General features: G+C 41.1%; 4 protein-coding genes across 9 annotated transcripts; 1 reads left to right on the forward strand and 3 right to left on the reverse strand.

The window, feature by feature from the left end:
• Positions 1-245: 245 nt before the first annotated feature.
• On the reverse strand, positions 246-8,517 carry LOC100122470 (general transcription factor 3C polypeptide 1). The gene is made up of 16 exons (XM_008213284.4): positions 8,252-8,517; positions 7,983-8,170; positions 7,261-7,896; positions 6,138-7,175; positions 5,702-6,055; positions 5,406-5,640; positions 4,543-5,321; positions 3,989-4,459; positions 3,064-3,915; positions 2,475-2,998; positions 1,861-2,386; positions 1,294-1,770; positions 1,082-1,200; positions 797-989; positions 615-702; positions 246-528 (listed from the first exon to the last, which is right to left on the reverse strand). The coding sequence occupies exons 1-16, from the start codon at positions 8,334-8,336 to the stop codon at positions 401-403; spliced, it is 6,693 nt and encodes a 2,230-aa protein (XP_008211506.1). The 5' UTR covers positions 8,337-8,517; the 3' UTR covers positions 246-400.
• Positions 8,518-10,536: 2,019 nt separating this feature from the next.
• Positions 10,537-12,765, forward strand: Lop1 (long wavelength sensitive opsin 1). Its single transcript, NM_001170908.1, has 5 exons — positions 10,537-10,884; positions 10,965-11,212; positions 11,289-11,541; positions 11,612-11,778; positions 11,871-12,765. The coding sequence occupies exons 1-5, from the start codon at positions 10,537-10,539 to the stop codon at positions 12,013-12,015; spliced, it is 1,161 nt and encodes a 386-aa protein (NP_001164379.1). The 3' UTR covers positions 12,016-12,765.
• An 8-nt stretch (positions 12,766-12,773) lies between these two features.
• Positions 12,774-15,133, reverse strand: LOC100122443 (rhodopsin-like). Of its 6 annotated transcripts, none has more exons than XM_032599434.1 (9): positions 14,917-15,117; positions 14,621-14,844; positions 14,291-14,529; positions 14,117-14,223; positions 13,939-14,045; positions 13,715-13,862; positions 13,504-13,614; positions 13,251-13,417; positions 12,774-13,161 (listed from the first exon to the last, which is right to left on the reverse strand). In XM_032599434.1, the coding sequence occupies exons 2-9, from the start codon at positions 14,839-14,841 to the stop codon at positions 13,032-13,034; spliced, it is 1,230 nt and encodes a 409-aa protein (XP_032455325.1). In that variant the 5' UTR covers positions 14,842-14,844; positions 14,917-15,117; the 3' UTR covers positions 12,774-13,031. The 6 variants fall into 6 exon arrangements, with proteins under 6 accessions (XP_032455325.1, XP_032455326.1, XP_016840672.1 ...); XM_032599435.1 differs by having other exon boundaries at positions 12,779-13,161; positions 14,995-15,116; XM_031929546.1 differs by having other exon boundaries at positions 12,782-13,180; positions 14,917-15,133.
• Positions 15,134-15,389: 256 nt separating this feature from the next.
• Positions 15,390-16,559, reverse strand: LOC107981054 (COMM domain-containing protein 2). Its single transcript, XM_016985184.3, has 5 exons — positions 16,338-16,559; positions 16,174-16,251; positions 16,018-16,100; positions 15,768-15,941; positions 15,390-15,687 (listed from the first exon to the last, which is right to left on the reverse strand). Exons 1-5 carry the CDS (start codon positions 16,399-16,401, stop codon positions 15,481-15,483), a joined length of 606 nt encoding a protein of 201 aa, XP_016840673.1. The 5' UTR covers positions 16,402-16,559; the 3' UTR covers positions 15,390-15,480.
• Between the last annotated feature and the right edge of the window lie 247 nt (positions 16,560-16,806).

A 16,806-nucleotide genomic window follows, 5' to 3' on the forward strand; every position in this document is an offset into this window, starting at 1 on the left:
TATATAATAAATATTACTATTATTATTAGTTAAAATATATGTAAATTTTTAACCATGTCTCAAAAACGTTCAAAATAAATTTTATAATTTTTTTAATAGAATATCTGTTTGGTTTATAATTAATATGTAGCTATAGATGGTGAACAAATTTTCGGATTAACGATACAAAGCGATATTTTCACTTTATTCTAAAAAACCACATTTTTAGCAATTCGCAGTTGGAGTACGAAAAATAAGCAATCATCTGATTTTCTCACAGTTTTATTTATAAAAGAATAAAATTTATAGTCGAAAAAGAACTTTACATAAGATCGAAAATTCCATTTATCTATTGACTTAGTTCAAGTTTTATACTTGAAAATTAAAAAAAATTTACTTTAAAATTACACAGAGATTTTTTTTACAATGAAGATAAAAAATCTAAGCTGTAAGATCTATTACTTAAAAACATGCCAAATCTTAGTGTTGCTTGCACTGTAGCCTCAATAACAATCGTGTCACTATCAGCAACCAAATCAGGATTACCACCTGAAATCACATTTTGCATAATTTAAGATATGTACAGCAACTAACTTTTGTTTTATAAAATAAGTAAATAACTTTAATTAACTTACTGAAATCAAGTTTTGCTGGTTGAGAAAACAGGGTGACCTTGGGCATTTTCTGTACCATAGTTTTGACACAACCGAGCTTAACTAAAATCTGCAAGAAAAATAATATTAATATTGAGGAACGTTGTTTGGTAGTTTGTATGCGTTTTCGATTACCGATGAAACAGGCAATAAAATCAAAATACCTCGATCAATTCTCTGGTATGATAAGGTTGTATAGCTGGTGTAAATCTATTCTGTACCAAAGTAAGAGTTGTACCTGGCTTCTCTATACAATAACATAATACTGCTCCCAGCATGCGATCTAGTACTCGTCTATTTACAACCCCGTCAATTCTTATCCATGGCTTAATTACTACCTTAATTTCTTCTGCAGTGCTAAATATCAAATTTGATCGATTAACATATTTTACATAATAAGACAAAACTATATTTTAGGAAATTATTCGAATTATAATGTAAATACATACTTAAAATCTAATAATTTCGCAGCTCTGTAAATATCCTTTTGTTTTAAAAGAACAGTCCTGTTTCGCCGCAATCTTTTTTGATTGGTTGGCTCTTCGTTTACCTCTTCAGCGTTTTCAGTCTAAAAAGTTTAATATTTTGGTCAAAGAAAAAACGTAGAAATTAATTTTATTAATTCTATTTACAAATAAGCAATAAAAAAACTTTATTTTACCTGCTGCTCTTGAGAATTATTTACTTCCACATTACTAGATTCGTGTGGAATGTCGTTATTGACGTTTTTTTCTTCATCCATCTGTACATCTACATTTTCAACCACTTTTGAATTTTCAGACACTGTCGAGTCTTCAGTTGGTCTATTCTCAGAAGTTTCACTTCCCATATCTACATTAGTCGCAGATATATTAGATGAATTGTAAAATAAATTTGCTGCCGTAGTAACTCTTTTTCCCTCTTTATCCCTATCATCAGCACCCTCGTCATTATCTAAGACGTAAACGCTTCCTTCCGGTACTGTCTGATGCGATTCTTTTTCGAGTCGAAGAATCTTGTAGGAATGTATTATCCAAGGATTTACATATCGATAATGAATATAACGCACCGTTACAATGCCAGCTCGTAAAACAATGCGCTTTTCAGTTAATAAAGATAAAATATTGGCTAGCTTATTGTCGAAATATTTGAATTCGGTCTGAAAGCAACAAATTTTAATTATTAGTCTCTTTAAAAATGTAAAACAAACAACTGATAGCGATGTTGATTGTTGCATGTATGTACATACCACTAATTCGTGCAGAGTCGCGCCAAACTCCGTCTTGGTTCGAATGTATTTGCAAACGGCATTGACATCTTCCCATACAAAAAGCTTGTCTTGCAGCATCTCCTTTTTGAAATCCTCATATGAGACTGGGCTTTTCGGAAATATCGCATGTTTTTTGACGTTTTGAAGAACTTGGTTAGCGACTTCGACGTCAATTGGCAAAAGCTTGCTCGGTATATCCATTCCACGATAATCAACAAGATTCTGTTTATCCTCTTGACTAGCCATGAGCTTGAACAAGAGTTTGAACGAGTTGACAACAAAGTACTCGTGGGCATGATGACTGTCGTGAAAAGTAAGATCGTGCAGTTCCTCGCGCATCTTTAACATCGCTATGCGGGTTTGGCGAGTCCGTACGTCGTGCACCTCTGTCCGCGTTCCAGCATCTTCGACTATTTCCCTGTTACCTGTTCGTTTTAGAAGACTACTAACTCGAATGCCTGCGCTGATTTTTGAACGAGACGGGAATTCTTTCAAGTCGTTCGCACTAGAGGTATGAGAAGCAATCAAATCAAGACTCTTTATAATTTAATTATATCAAGAATTACAAGCCATGTATGTAACGTGTGACCTACCTTGTCAGATTCCCTGTTTGCTCCAAACATTGAGTACTATCGATGTCCTCGGGCTCGATATCTTCGGAATTTTGGTCGCCGTCGGAATCGAGCTCAACATCTTCCATATTCTGGTCATTGTCAGAATCATCTGGCGATGGTTCGGCTGTTGCATTGATTAGCAGAGTTGTTCTAACAGGTTCGATGATTGAACTAACATTTTCTATCACAGATTCAATTTTTCTTTTTATAGATTGTTCATTTTTGCTATTTGTATTGGACTGTACACTATCAGACGCAGCGCTAACATTAGATTGAATTTTTTCGTTTTCAGACTTGTAACTCTCGTCATTTTTTTTCATCACAGATTCACTATCCAACTTTTGTTTCTTTGCGTTTTCTGGAAGACAATTATCTTGTTCTAACGTTCTTTTCGCTGAACGAATCTGAACAAAACTCTGCTGTTCCTCGATTACGCTAACTGGCTCAACTTGATCCGTATCGGCTCGTATTGCCGAGACATTAGTTTGTAGGTTGGCAGCCTCCTAAAAAGATGAATAAACCGTTACTTAAATAATTATTTAATTAAAGTAGACTATTTCGTAATTACCTTGTTGTGTAGATAATCGGAATTCAAACCATCGAGAATTGTTTGATATCGCAACGCAATTCTCTGATAAACTTCATCCTTCTCGGGTAATCCTGGATCCAACATGATGATTTGATCGGGTATTTCTATATCCACATCTATTAGATCCGTGCTGGCATAGTCGTGAATTGCTGCCACGACACCGCCTAGACCAGGTCTCATCTCTAAAGAATCGATTGATTCATCTTGTGCTCGTGCAGCATAATTTTTCAAAAGTGAGAAAACTACGTTGTACGACTCTGAGAAGACTTGGTACGGCCACTTGGTCTGGAATTTGTAGTAGTAGGATGAGCTCAACTGATACTGGGAACTGCTCATCGGCATACAGTTGCCAAATTTCTTGTGGGCACACATATAGTTCTTTTTCATTGTCACCATCTGATCAGCGCGAATCTTGAACATAGCGCTTCTTAACAGGTACTCGGGATATTGCTGATAAACCTTGAACAGCTGATAAGCCCACGATCTTCTTTCCTTGCCACAGCACATGGAACTGTGAATAACTGAATTGATGGTGCAAGTATGTATGTCATTGACTTGGCGCACCTCTGTCGAAACTCCAGGCGAACCAACTATTTTAGTGGGCAGCTTGAGTTTGTGAAAGAGATTGAATTCTTGAATGGTTTTGGGAAGTGGCACAGGTTCTCTACGCTCCATGTCCGAAATGTTATAGTACTTTTTAGCTATGTAGGTGACTAGTTCCTTGAATATCTTTTCGATCCTCTGCTCGTACTCGGCTGCATCTTTAGAATCGCCTCTAGGACTGTCCACGTGACGACCGAAACGCTTGTTCACAAAGTAATCTTGTTTGACCTGTTTAAACATAAATATTTTCAAGTTATCAAGATAAAAGAATGTCACAATAAATTTGTTCAACTACACTGACCTCTTCTACACCGAGCAATACACTGTTGACCGTTTTGGGTTGTTTGAGCATGTAAAGCAGCCGTCTCTGGCATGCTCTCGAGGTCTTGTTGTGTGAGCTAAAGGAATATGAACGCAGTATGTCTCTGATGGCTGTGAAACTGACAATGTTTCGTCTAGGATTCGGACAGAGGTAGACCATCGCTACCTTGCAGACCAGCAGAATGTTATCCTCGTGCTGTTCCCAATCAACGCGCAGCTTGTCCATGCGTTGCAGTGCACTAAAGTCGATCTCGTCGTATTTGACTCGTTTACGCATCGGCTTACGAGGTAAAACCTTTCGAATAATCTTGGGCGGTCTGCTAGAACTAATCACCGGAAAGAGCTGGCCCTTTTCGCGTTTTAGCTTTGGAGGAGCCTTTACATCGGATGATTTGTTGGTGGCAGTGGTCTTGGTCTGGTTCTGTTTTAAAGGACTAGTTCTTTTCTTCGGCTATAAATAGTTGCAAAAAAGGGTATAAAATGTAATATTAACGCAAATGAACAAATTTTTAGATAACAGGATAATTTTCATACCGGAAATGAGCCTCTAGCAGCCATGAGCTTAGAGATGGGTTTCGCCGAAACTTTACAAGTGCTTTTGGGCTTAGCGACTGGACGGTTGGGCTTTTTCTCGGTAGTCTTCAGATTATTAGTACTGACCCAATTCCAGTTGCGCTTGAGATGTGCAAAGAAAGCCGAGTCGATTCCTGCAGCACCCTTACGATCACCGGGAACGAAACCTGTATCGAGTTTGATGGCTTCGTCAGGTGACCGCATCTTGCTCGCTTGAATCATCTCTACTTTGCGCATCAAGTCCTCGAGCAAGATGTCTTTACCTTCGACAACGGATCTACCGCCTAAACAGGTGTTGATACAGGTGTTCCACATTTCGTACCAATAATTCTCTACAACGTCCATGGTGGTAAAGTGGTACTTGGTCATAGGGTAAGGTTTGTCTTCAACACGATGGTAGCCGGCAGCTGAGGACGTCGTGTCGAGTAGCTCACTGTGCCTATTCAGGTAGATAAAGATCTGGTCCTTCTCTTTGAGCACTTGAGCACCGAATTGCACGAGTCCCAGATAGCAGAGTCGAGTCACAATTTCATGGATACTGAACATGTACTTGCGTTTGATGAAGAGTAGATTTAGAATCCCTGCTGGTACATCTTTCATCAAAATATGTTGCTTTATCGGATGATCCAACAGTTCCTGCAGACCTGGTACTTCGTAATTGACGTTGTACACTTTGACAAAGATCGAAAGCGGCATACGCAAGAGTACGTCGCTCATTAATGCCCATCCTTGTGGATAGCCTGCATTTTTTAAATTTCGTTAGTAGTCAGATTTAGTAAAGTAAGTATTTTTGGTGAAACCTTTTTTTTTAAATATTTTATTACCTGTATGTTTCGGCAAGACAGGAATAAACATTTTCCAACTGATTTCCGAAGTGTAAATGTTGCCTATATTCAAGTCAAGTGCGTCTGACAGATACTCTTCTTTTCGCATATTTTCCAGAAACACGTTCTTTGATATATGATGTCCAGGATGATCATATATCAAGTGGTACAAAAATATGTGCATCCATTTCATACGAATAAATTTAGGACAATATCCATGCTTCTTTCCTATTTCCTGCAAATTATCGATATATTAAAATCTATAAATGCGAGGGAAGTTAAACAAAATTACGTACATTATTTTTAATAAGGGGCATTTTTTCCTCTATTCTAGAGATTTTCATACTGGAATCTTCAGTCATACTGCTATCATTGTTTTCAAAAGGTTCAGTCTGTGCCGGTTGAGTCTCAAGCATGCAAAATCTTAGTTTTGCTTTTTCAACTGCAGACAGAATCACAGAATCGTCTACGGCCACGCTTGGATCACAAATGAAATTTATTACTTTCTGTTTTGAGCTATCTTTGGACTTCAAAACTAGCTTTATGTATTTTATAAAGTTGTCCTCCGCCAGCTTTTGCAAAAGCCTCATTAGCGAATTTTTATCAATTTTGGTATCAACACCTTCCTTATCCTCTTCTTTATTTATAAACTAGATTACATACATGATTATTCATAATTTTATAATAATGATGATAAAAAGGATAATTTTAATTTATGATTGTTGAAAATACCTTTATCAACTTTTGGGAATCCTCAATGATTTTGTGTCGTTTTACACTTTCAATAACCAAATTAGCTCTTCGCAGTAATCTATATGATAAATTTGATTGTTTGTTATTATCAGAATTATGTACATTCTCCATAAAACCAACGACAGAATGCTTTTGAGACTTTTTCTTACATTCTGGTTTTTGGACAATCAGTTTAGTTTCGATGGTTTTATAGAAGTCACTATCAACAATGTTCTCTTCATTGTTTTCAGAATCTTGCTTGTCCCTTGATTGATTACTGCTAGGTTCATTATCAACAACGTTTCCAGTTTCTGATTTAGACGTATAGCGATATCGGTTATGATTCCTAAATAATTTATACTTGCTTAATATGTTGTTGGCCTTTACAAACGATTGTTCATTCTTGGAGTTAGTTTCAAGCTCCTTGTCAACAAGGTTCTCCACTGCAACTGCAACTTGATCATTTTTTGACTGTACAACTTGTTCTACATTTAAGTTTTCATTCTCTACAACTTGCATTTCAACTGCATCACTATTTGACGCAGATTTTGAATTTTCATTTTGCATAGCGCGATTGTATTCTTTGATTTTTGATATTTCTTCCTCGATTTGCTTTTTAACAGAACTCTTTCCATCAAATTTCCTAGAAACAAATTTCGTTGTTCTTTGCCTACCAATATCATCTAAATATGTGGAAACAACTTGGGCTTTAACTAAGTTGCGAACCAATGTTCGACTGATCAGTTTAGTGTATCCCAATTCTGCCCCAAGTTCTGACTGACTAGCACCTTTGAATTCCTTTGATTCAACAGCATTGTAGATTTGTTTGAGAAACGGAACATTTAACTGCTGAGTACGTATATCTAGTTGAAAATCATCATCGTCATCTTGAACCTCTTCAGTCCTCCAAAGATCACTAATTTCTATGTTGGGGTCTGACAAGGTGACAAGTTTAATTATTCTCTCTTTAGATGCATTACTCTTGGTTGCCCAATCTTTTGCAGCTGAATTTGGATAATACGATCTATATGGTACTTTCTGTAATTAGAAAAATACATGACAATTTTTAGATTCTAATGTGAATCGCACAACAGCTGCTGCATGAAATTTGTTCAATACTCACAACATCTGTTCTAAACACCTTCTGCAAAATGTTAACTTTGAAAAACTTTTTGATTGTGTAATCCAGGTTGAGTTCATTTTTAACTTCATTATATTCTGCTACATAGTTCTCTTTAGACTTGAGGTAGTTTATCAGATGCTCAGCCCACATTATTACTTTTGGTTTTCTGGTGTTGAAAAATCTAGTCAGATGTACCAGAGTTCCTGTGTTCTGACCATTATAATTTGCTCCACAACTTGCTTGATAATAAACTTGCTTTCTTATCAGCCCAAGATCTTGTAGGACTTTCCTAATGTAGAAGAGAGCCTTTGCATCTTCTTTGATGTTGGAAGATTTTTTGAGAGTTATCTCTCCTATAGTACGGGCTCTACCAATTCTTTCTAAAAAACAGTAATGGGCAAGTGGTATATGAGTTGTGGAGCTGATGTTATCACCCATTAATGCATATTCTCTCAAAGATTGAGAAGCTACAATGACTAGCTTCTGTCCATATTTATTATTTACTTCATTTAAGGTGTATGATTTAATTTCGCTAGAAATGTCTTTTCTAGTATTGTAAGATGAACAAGAACCTCTGTTGCCAAGTTTGACATCTTCAATAGGTTCATGCAAGTAAATATCTTTGTATTCGCATTCCTAGCAAGCAAAAATATAACGGGTTAGTAGTAAAACAGTAACGAATAATACCTACAACAAGATGATGAAATAGAATGTAAGCATACTTTATCCGAATCGATATTCAGATATTCCAGTTCATAACGATCAAATATAACAAGATTTTCTCTGGGAGTCTCCAGTTCATAGTATGCAAAATTATCTATTATTAAACAAATGTCCCAAATTTGGTCCATAAAAGCCTCTTTAAGAGGCAGCGAATCGCCAAGCCTCATAGCCAGTCGTTGCCATAATGCTAAAATTGAAAGAAGACAGGTGATGATAAATCTGAGTAATTTAAAGCTAACACACAAAAAAGCCAAAAGAGAACGAGTACCTTCTAGCGTAATTCCATCCAAACCCTCCAAGGCAATTTCGTCGATGACTATGTCAACGAGGTTAAGCGACTTTCTGTTGTTCATCTTGCCGGATCTTCATCGAGGCATCAGCTCACCAAGTGTACATTACTTTTCCAGCAAGCATGTCATATGTCAGTTGCGGAGGGATCAACCGGGGAATCATTATCCAAGCCCGATTTCGCGAAAAACGTGCACATTAACCTCACTCCAGCATGCGTCAGAGTTCGCCTAGTGACTGCCGACTACTGATGCGAAAGTACTGAAACATATACATAACGGTATATCTATATCTACTACACGCGGTTCGGGCGCTTCGGCGATAGGTTGCACTAAGCCGGCGGAGAATGAAGGGGCTGATCCACTAATCCAGCGAAGTTTTTGGCTTTTTTTCAATACTGTAATAAATAATGCCTCGTAGTCATTGTAGTTTGTTTTTTTTTCCCCGTTAGAAATACAATAATCGAAGAACATTACAAATCGAGTGGCACACGCATATGTAGTTACATGTCTATCAAATCAGTTCTTTGTTTATAATCTGATAAACATATCAATTGAATGTACAGAGTATAAATACGATGATAATTATATTATTAGGTAAGCTTGAATTTTAGCCCGATTTAATCGCTGGTTCAGGGTTATTGGGTTATTAAGTAAAATAATGTACATATTTGGACATTATAATTCAAAACAAACTATATGTACACTGCACTGACTATTATGTCAGGATTGCGTATAAAAGCTCTGCCTTATTGAAAACTCAAGGTGATGCTAACTCGAAGTGTCGGCGGGTTTTTTGTCAACATTAAATTTGTTTCCCAAGTCTCGATATGGTTTCTACACGTAAGAGGCTTATGTTACTACGAAATGCTCCAAAGTCCAATAACTCGCGCATACGTCGCACGTGACGACTTGCTGATCCATTGAGGCGAACCACGTCTCATTATCCATTATAATCAGAAGCATACACACGTGCCGTGTCTTTTTTTATTTCTGCACGAAATAATGATACAGGTATAGGAGATAAAAAAAAAAAAAAAATTGTCAAGTCGAGCATCAATTGTTATGCATATTATATTGAACGAGACCGACTATTTACACTTTTCATTGACGTCAGCTCCGAGTAGTTGGCTTCACGAGCGGCTTGGAGATTGGCTCAAAGGTTAATATAAATTGTACGCGAATATTAGACTAATTGAATTAAAAAGTTCTTTATCCTCTTGAGCGCCCTTCATTAGCCGACGTCGTACGCGTGTACGTGTTGCCCGCACCGAAAGTTAGTATATAAAATTTTGGTTCTGGTTATTGGCCATAAAATACAATGTTTTTACAGAAATTCTATTTATAAAGCTCTATATATCGAGCCTTTTTTTACCCAAAAAGTAAAGCTAGTTGTATAAACATACACCAAGCATTAGCGTATACAATACTCGTCGAACGAATCTCAAGTTCAGCAGGCAATAAGTATATAACGCGCATCGGCGTAGTAACGCTTACGGAATCTCGTCGTTGCGCCCCCGCGAGAAACTGTAAGAAAAGAAGCTCAAGCCGCATTACATATTCTCGAGGAATAAATCGATTGACGTTGACGCTATCCAGGAACATGGAAACAGTCTGCGAATTGTCCACCTTTCAGTAGACAGCATTCGATCGGCGCATTTGTCGCCAGCAAGCTCGAATCGCGGAAGCAATATCGAGGGGGATAAGGATTCGCGAGAAAAATTCGAAATTCCGTTCTCCGATATAATCACCCTCTCATGATATATCCCCGCGCGCGAAAGCAAACGATCGGCAATGATTATACGCGTGTACGTAGAAGGTGACGAGAGGAGATTTCGAGAGAGAGAGAGAGAAGAGCTGCCCGCACCTAGTGGGGCTTCCGTGTGTCCGTAGCCAAAGGCTCAAGGTTCGCCAAGGTATTCTCAGATCCGGACTAATCGAATAAGCTCGCGCTCGGCTCTCCTCCTTAAGACTGTTTGCCGACTTAGCAATGACTTAGAAGATCGAGGATGTTCGCCCGCGCTCTATAGCTATAGAGCCAAGCCGAGCGAGAGGGTACATTAGTGATCGCGCACAGGAGGCTCCGGTGCAGATTACAAACTGGCACGGGCGCGACGAGTCGTGTCGAGCCGATCGCGCATCCCCGACATCGTCATCGGTCTCTCGATTATTCTTTCCCTCGCGCAGCTCATCGTGCGGAGCAGTGAATAACGATCGGTTAAATCGTCCGTCGACCGACAGCGGCGGGATGGCATCGCATAACATAATGGGACCGAGCTTCCTGACGTTGACCGCGATGGCTCAGCGCGGCGGTTACGGAGGCGGCGGCGGCTTCGGCGGAGGCTTCAACAACCAGACGGTGGTGGACAAGGCGCCGCCCGAGATCCACCACATGATCGATCCCTACTGGTACCAGTTCCCACCGATGAACCCGCTCTGGTACGGCATCCTCGGCTTCGTCATCGGCTGCCTCGGCTGCATCTCCGTCGCCGGCAACGGCATGGTCGTCTACATCTTCGCCAGCACCAAGTCCCTCCGCACCCCCAGCAATCTCCTCGTGATCAATCTCGCCTTCTCCGACTTCTGCATGATGTTCACCATGTCGCCGCCCATGGTAATTATCGTCGGTTCAGCAGTCCCGTACCTATATAGGTATATAGCTGTCTGATGCTGTCGTGCTCGTCGTCGCGCTAGGTCATCAACTGCTACTACGAGACCTGGGTCTTCGGGCCGCTCATGTGCGAGATCTACGCGCTCTGCGGCTCCATATTCGGCTGCGGCTCCATCTGGACCATGTGCATGATCGCCTTCGATCGGTACAACGTTATCGTCAAGGGTTTGTCGGCCAAACCTATGACCATCAACGGATCGCTGCTGCGCATCCTCGGCATATGGCTGATGGCCTCCATCTGGACGATCGCGCCCATGTTTGGCTGGAACCGGTTAGTAGCGGCTCTTCCATTCTTATCAATAGCTAAACTCTGGCGAACTCGCGCTCCAAGTTCAAAGTCTCGTTAGGTACGTCCCCGAGGGCAACCTCACGGCCTGCGGCACGGACTACTTCAGCAAGGACTGGGTCTCCAGGTCGTACATCGTCGTCTACAGCTTCTTCGTGTACTTCCTGCCCCTGTTCATGATCATCTACAGCTACTACTTCATCATCAAGGCAGTCTCGGCTCACGAGAAGAACATGAGGGAGCAGGCCAAGAAGATGAACGTCGCCTCTCTCAGGCAGGGAGATTCCCAGAGCGCTGAGAACAAACTCGCAAAGGTTGGTAGCGCCGCGCATTTCATTAGAAATTATTACCGATCAAGCGCGACCGATCGTTGCTTCGCCGCAGATCGCTCTCATGACGATCTCCCTCTGGTTCATGGCCTGGACGCCGTACCTCGTCATCAACTGGGCTGGTATCTTTGATCTCGCGAGGCTGACGCCGCTCTTCACCATCTGGGGATCGGTATTCGCCAAGGCCAACGCCGTCTACAACCCGATCGTCTACGGCATCAGGTAGTCAACCTTTCGACCGTCAATCTTAATGCATCGGACTCTCTTCTGGCGACGGTCGATCTTTATTAATCTCCTGCTTTATTAATCTCCAGTCATCCCAAGTACCGGGCTGCTCTGTTCGCGAGGTTCCCATCGCTGGCCTGTGCCGGTGACGCACCGGCTGGTGCTGCCTCCGACGCCGTGTCCACCACTTCCGGCGTCACCACGCTCACCGACCACGACAAGTCGAACGCGTAATTCTGCCGGCCCAACGATAACGATCGAGGAAAAGAATGTGAATCGAGTTCAAGATCGGACCGAGATCTACGCTTGCCATTCAGAAACTCATTGTAAATAATAATTAACCGAGAGAAAGCTGGATATATAGCAGACCTATATAGCTAAGACGAGAGAATGTCACTTCTGCATCGGAAATCTGTGATCGAGCCGATCTCTTCCTCGGACGTGTCTCTCCGAGCCAAGGAAGAATCGCTCAAGTCGTACACTACTATATATATATATATATTGTAGACACATATCAGGGCACTGGCGTTCGCTGGGGCGAATTCAATCGGGCAATTATCGAATCGCGATACTGGCGCCAGTCGGCGAAGAGCAAGAGGTATCGACTTCGTAATCTGTGCAGGCCTGCCCTAATACACGATTATTATATAGATGAAAAATATTTGCATTGAAAATAAAATAAAATAAAAATCCGAGCTATCGCTGAATCGATTCTGGGAATTCTGTCATCCGGCGAGGCCTTACGACTCGAGTCTCACCACGACGAGAGTCGTTGTACGGGTCGACGGATGCGAGCTCGTCGGGCATCGGTCTCGGCGATGGCGCACAGCTTACATCGCGCTGCTCATTTTATATTTTTTACGAAGCGCCAATAAAATCGTCCCGCTGGACCACCTGGCTTGTATTTTACCTATATAATTTAATTTTGTAAGTTATAACAAAGCATGTATGCGTTTAAGAGTACGGATAAAGGAAAACAAAACTAGCTCGTCTTGGATCATTTTCCTCTTCCAAGTCTATCGTCAGATTTATTATTAGCTCATTGCGAATGAATATGGTAAAAAATTATTAGCACAATGCAAGGTACACTTGTATGGGCATAGGCTTGAGGCGCGGTTATCTCGTAACGAAAATATAAATTACCATAGCATTTTCAATGGAATCGCGTGTAATATAAAAAAATATGGCTTTGGTATACAAAGAAATGGAATGAATTAGAATCAAGCGTACAATGTAGATATAATCTTTGTTCACGCCTTGCTATGCGTCGATGCCGCGTCGGCTGCTGGAGTCGCAGCGGCAGGTTTCGGCTTGTCCTCCGTATCCCCGAATACCAGACAGGGGCATTTCACCTTGAGTCCAGCTCTGTATTTCGGATGACTGGAAGAAAAAGGTTCGACTGTTATACACATAGCTGTGATCGGCGGCTTCACTCTTGAGGCATAGAGTCGTCAAAAAAGCTGAATTACCTGAACGCGTAGACGATCGGATTGTAGCAAGCATTAGTTTTCGCAAATAGAGACGCCCAGATCGTAAAGAGGGGACTGACGTGCTGCTTGGCAAAGATACCCATGTAGTTGGTCACCAGATACGGCGTCCACGCCAGGAACCAGAGCGAGATCGTAGTTACAGCAACCTGTCACACGACATTCGTGTAGTTCTCATTCGCTATTATACTCGTACGTCATTTCAATAGGTATATATGTACGGCAGCTACTGTACCTTTGCCAGTTTCACCTCGGCGCTCTCTCCACTTTGATCCCCAGATCGCAAGGAGGCGACGTTCATCTTCTTGGCTTGTTCTCGCATACCCCTTTCGTGAGCGGCAACAGCCTATATATATATATATATATATATATAAGCAAGGGTAACGGTATAATTCATGCAAAAGATATATAAATAATGCAGCATACGTAGGAAGAGGTGAACTTACCGAAACGATATGCCAGTAGCACAAGATTATGGAGAACAGCGGCGTGTAGTAAACGAAAATGGAATAGACCAATATGTAGGATTTTCCCAGCCAGTCGTCCGACACGTAGTCGGTACCGCAGGACGTCATGTTGCCTTCGGGTACGTATCTTTAAATTCGATGACTTATTTTCTCGTTACCGATTTATCGGTTCTTCGCCGGCAAATGATAAAAGTAGCGATTACCTGTTCCATCCGAATAAGGGTAACATCGCCCAGATCAGCCCGTGCGTCCAAATGAGTACTATCTGCACGAGTGCTCGGGGTATCGTCAGAGGTGTTCCCGACATTCCCTACGAAATCAGCAAGCAATTCTTGTTCAATACTCGGAACACGACGCTATTCTCATTTTGTCCATACGTACTTTGACAATGACATTGTACCGATCGTAGGCTATGGCCGTCATCGTCCAGATCGAGGCGCCGCCGCACAACGAGCCGATCAGCGCGTAAATGTCGCACATTAAAGGACCTAAAATTGCGATAACTCAATAATAGATATTTTAAACGATTGAAAAAATCGATATTCCCGTGTATACCTAGAACCCAGGTCTCGTACCAACAGTTGACAACCATCGGCGGTGACATTATGATCATCATCACGAAATCCGAGAAGGCCAAGTTTATCACGAGCAAATTGCTCGGTGTCCTCAGACTTGGCGTCACTAAAAATATGTAAACCACCATTCCGTTACCACACCAGCCGAGTACGCCGATGAAAATCATAACGACGCCCAAAAGTTTGTGCCAGATCGGCCAAAGCGGCGGGAACTGGTACCTGCTCGGATAAATGTTCAGATAAACAAATCTAAATCTAATCGACTTTTGGGACATTTTAACGATAAAATAAACAGCATCGGTCGTCGTACCAATGGGGACCGACGAGATGAAGCATCTCCGGAGGCACTTTGTCGACTACGGTCAGATTACCGAAACCCCGCATGACCTGGCGGGCAAAGTGTGGTCCGATCGTCGAGGCTACCTGGACAGCGGCGGTGGTGACCATCGTCGTGGTGGACGATGCCGATCCCGAAGACGCGTCAAATTCTCCGGTTGCGTTCACCCCAGCTGCTACGATCGGATGTTCCATCTCCTGTGGGCAGACACACATTGCTTTGCTGATTCAGTTATAGCTATGCTTTTTCACAACGAGATCCTATCGCACAATTTTTAATAATCGTCACTCTCTTATGCTACGACAACAGCCTGCTCTCTATGCGATCATGGAGTCGTGGCCACGTACTTATATTATTCCGATTACACGAAAGAGAAAACTTTCTCGAACCGAGGAAAGGGATCGAATTTTGCAGCAGAACACATATAGATGCGCGCACTCGGTGGTTACTGAAGAATCGCGGTCAGCACAGTGGCCGATTGTCCTGGAGGGCTTTTTATATGAATCCTACATCTGATGGCTAATTCAATTATATGCAATAAAATATTCAAATGAAACCTTCTTCGGTTCAAGGTGCGCGACGACACTGAACTGGCTTGAGCAAAGCTCCTGTCCCTCGTGATTTGTCTTGGCTCCTTAAGAATCGTACCTCATTTGCATGCACTTGAAATGTAAAGCTCATGTCAATAATCAATTTATTGCGAGGAACTACGTTCTAAAAAACGCCCATCTTACTCACGTGATTCTTTTCGTAAATAAATTTATTTCAATATTAATAATATAGAATATTTGTATTAAATAGTATATCGCATTAGAGCGAAAAACGCACAAGTCTTAGTCAACGATTCTTGCAATGCTTCTTATGTGTCTACTTCTGCCTTCGCGCACAGCCATTTCAAGTTCTTGGGCAAGATGCAGCAGATTGTTTGGATCTGTTTGCAGCAGTACATGCTCAACTTGGTCAGAGTTGGAGGTGTTTTTTAAAGAGAAGTCCAGAGTCACCAGTGGTACCACTTGTCGAAGCAACGATCTGGATGCAACCTAATTTGACATCAGAAACTGGTTAGCACGTGCTATTGAAAAGATTTGTGAGCATAATGCTTCAATTACTCGCACAATACCTGTACTTCGAATCTCCAGTCCATGTCATGATATTGAGGTAATTTTAGGCCAAATTTCGATAGAGCCTCTGTCAATTCTTGCTTTTTTACTGTGTATAATTTGCTTAACAAGTTTTCTTGCTCCTCTGAGAATCCTAGGCCAAGAATAGCTTCTTGGAAACTATCCTTTTCAAGCTACAAAACATGGAAAAATGAATCAAAATTGCACGACACTGGTTTAGAACAGATATTTTGTTTTCTATATACACACCTTTGATTTACAACATTCCAATAACAACTGAACAAGACCTTCGACTGAATTTCTTATTACTTGTGGTTCAACTTGAAGTTTTTCTGGAATTATCGAATTGAAATCTATAGCCACTATATAAATGAGTAAATAAATAAAGCTTCAAGTTGTACATACGAGCGGCAGCGCTGTAAAGTTTCAAGTTTGGCCCTTTTTGCAAATAATCCAATGCCAGTTTGCAAAAATCTTGAAGCACTATAAAAGCAACAATAATTAGTTTGTTAATAAATAAATAATCTAATAGGATTTAAATAACCAAGAGCTAGAGGTTATGCTTTTACCTTGCGTGGACTGTTCAGTAAGGAATACCAAGTGCTGTTTGTGATCGACGCCTAGATTCAACATCGTGGAAGTTTTTTAAATCTTTCTACTAACTAAGCAATTAGTGTCAGACTGCACATCTTTGATCTAGAAAAAGTAAACAAACACTTCTGTTGACGTTCGATTGATCGCCATTTTTAAAGCCAACGACCCATCAACCCCCGCCGGTGCGTGCTCGCACATACATGGCGCGAAATTTGAACATAAGAAATGATCGAAAACCGATACAGATAAGCGTATATAATTTTGCAAAAAGAGTCATTAATAAGTCATAGTAGAGTAGCCGCCGCATTAGTACCTACAAGCAACAGGCGGGCCGCATTGAATCAGCTGGCCAGCCCTATATATACATATAAACGAGAAGACCCAAGATAGGCGAATATAGCCTAACAGCTGATTCTTGTCGGGGTGGGGGTAACGCCGACAATA

The sequence above is a fragment of the Nasonia vitripennis genome, chromosome 4 (genome assembly GCF_009193385.2).
Source record: "Nasonia vitripennis strain AsymCx chromosome 4, Nvit_psr_1.1, whole genome shotgun sequence".
Lineage (NCBI taxonomy): Eukaryota > Metazoa > Arthropoda > Insecta > Hymenoptera > Pteromalidae > Nasonia > Nasonia vitripennis.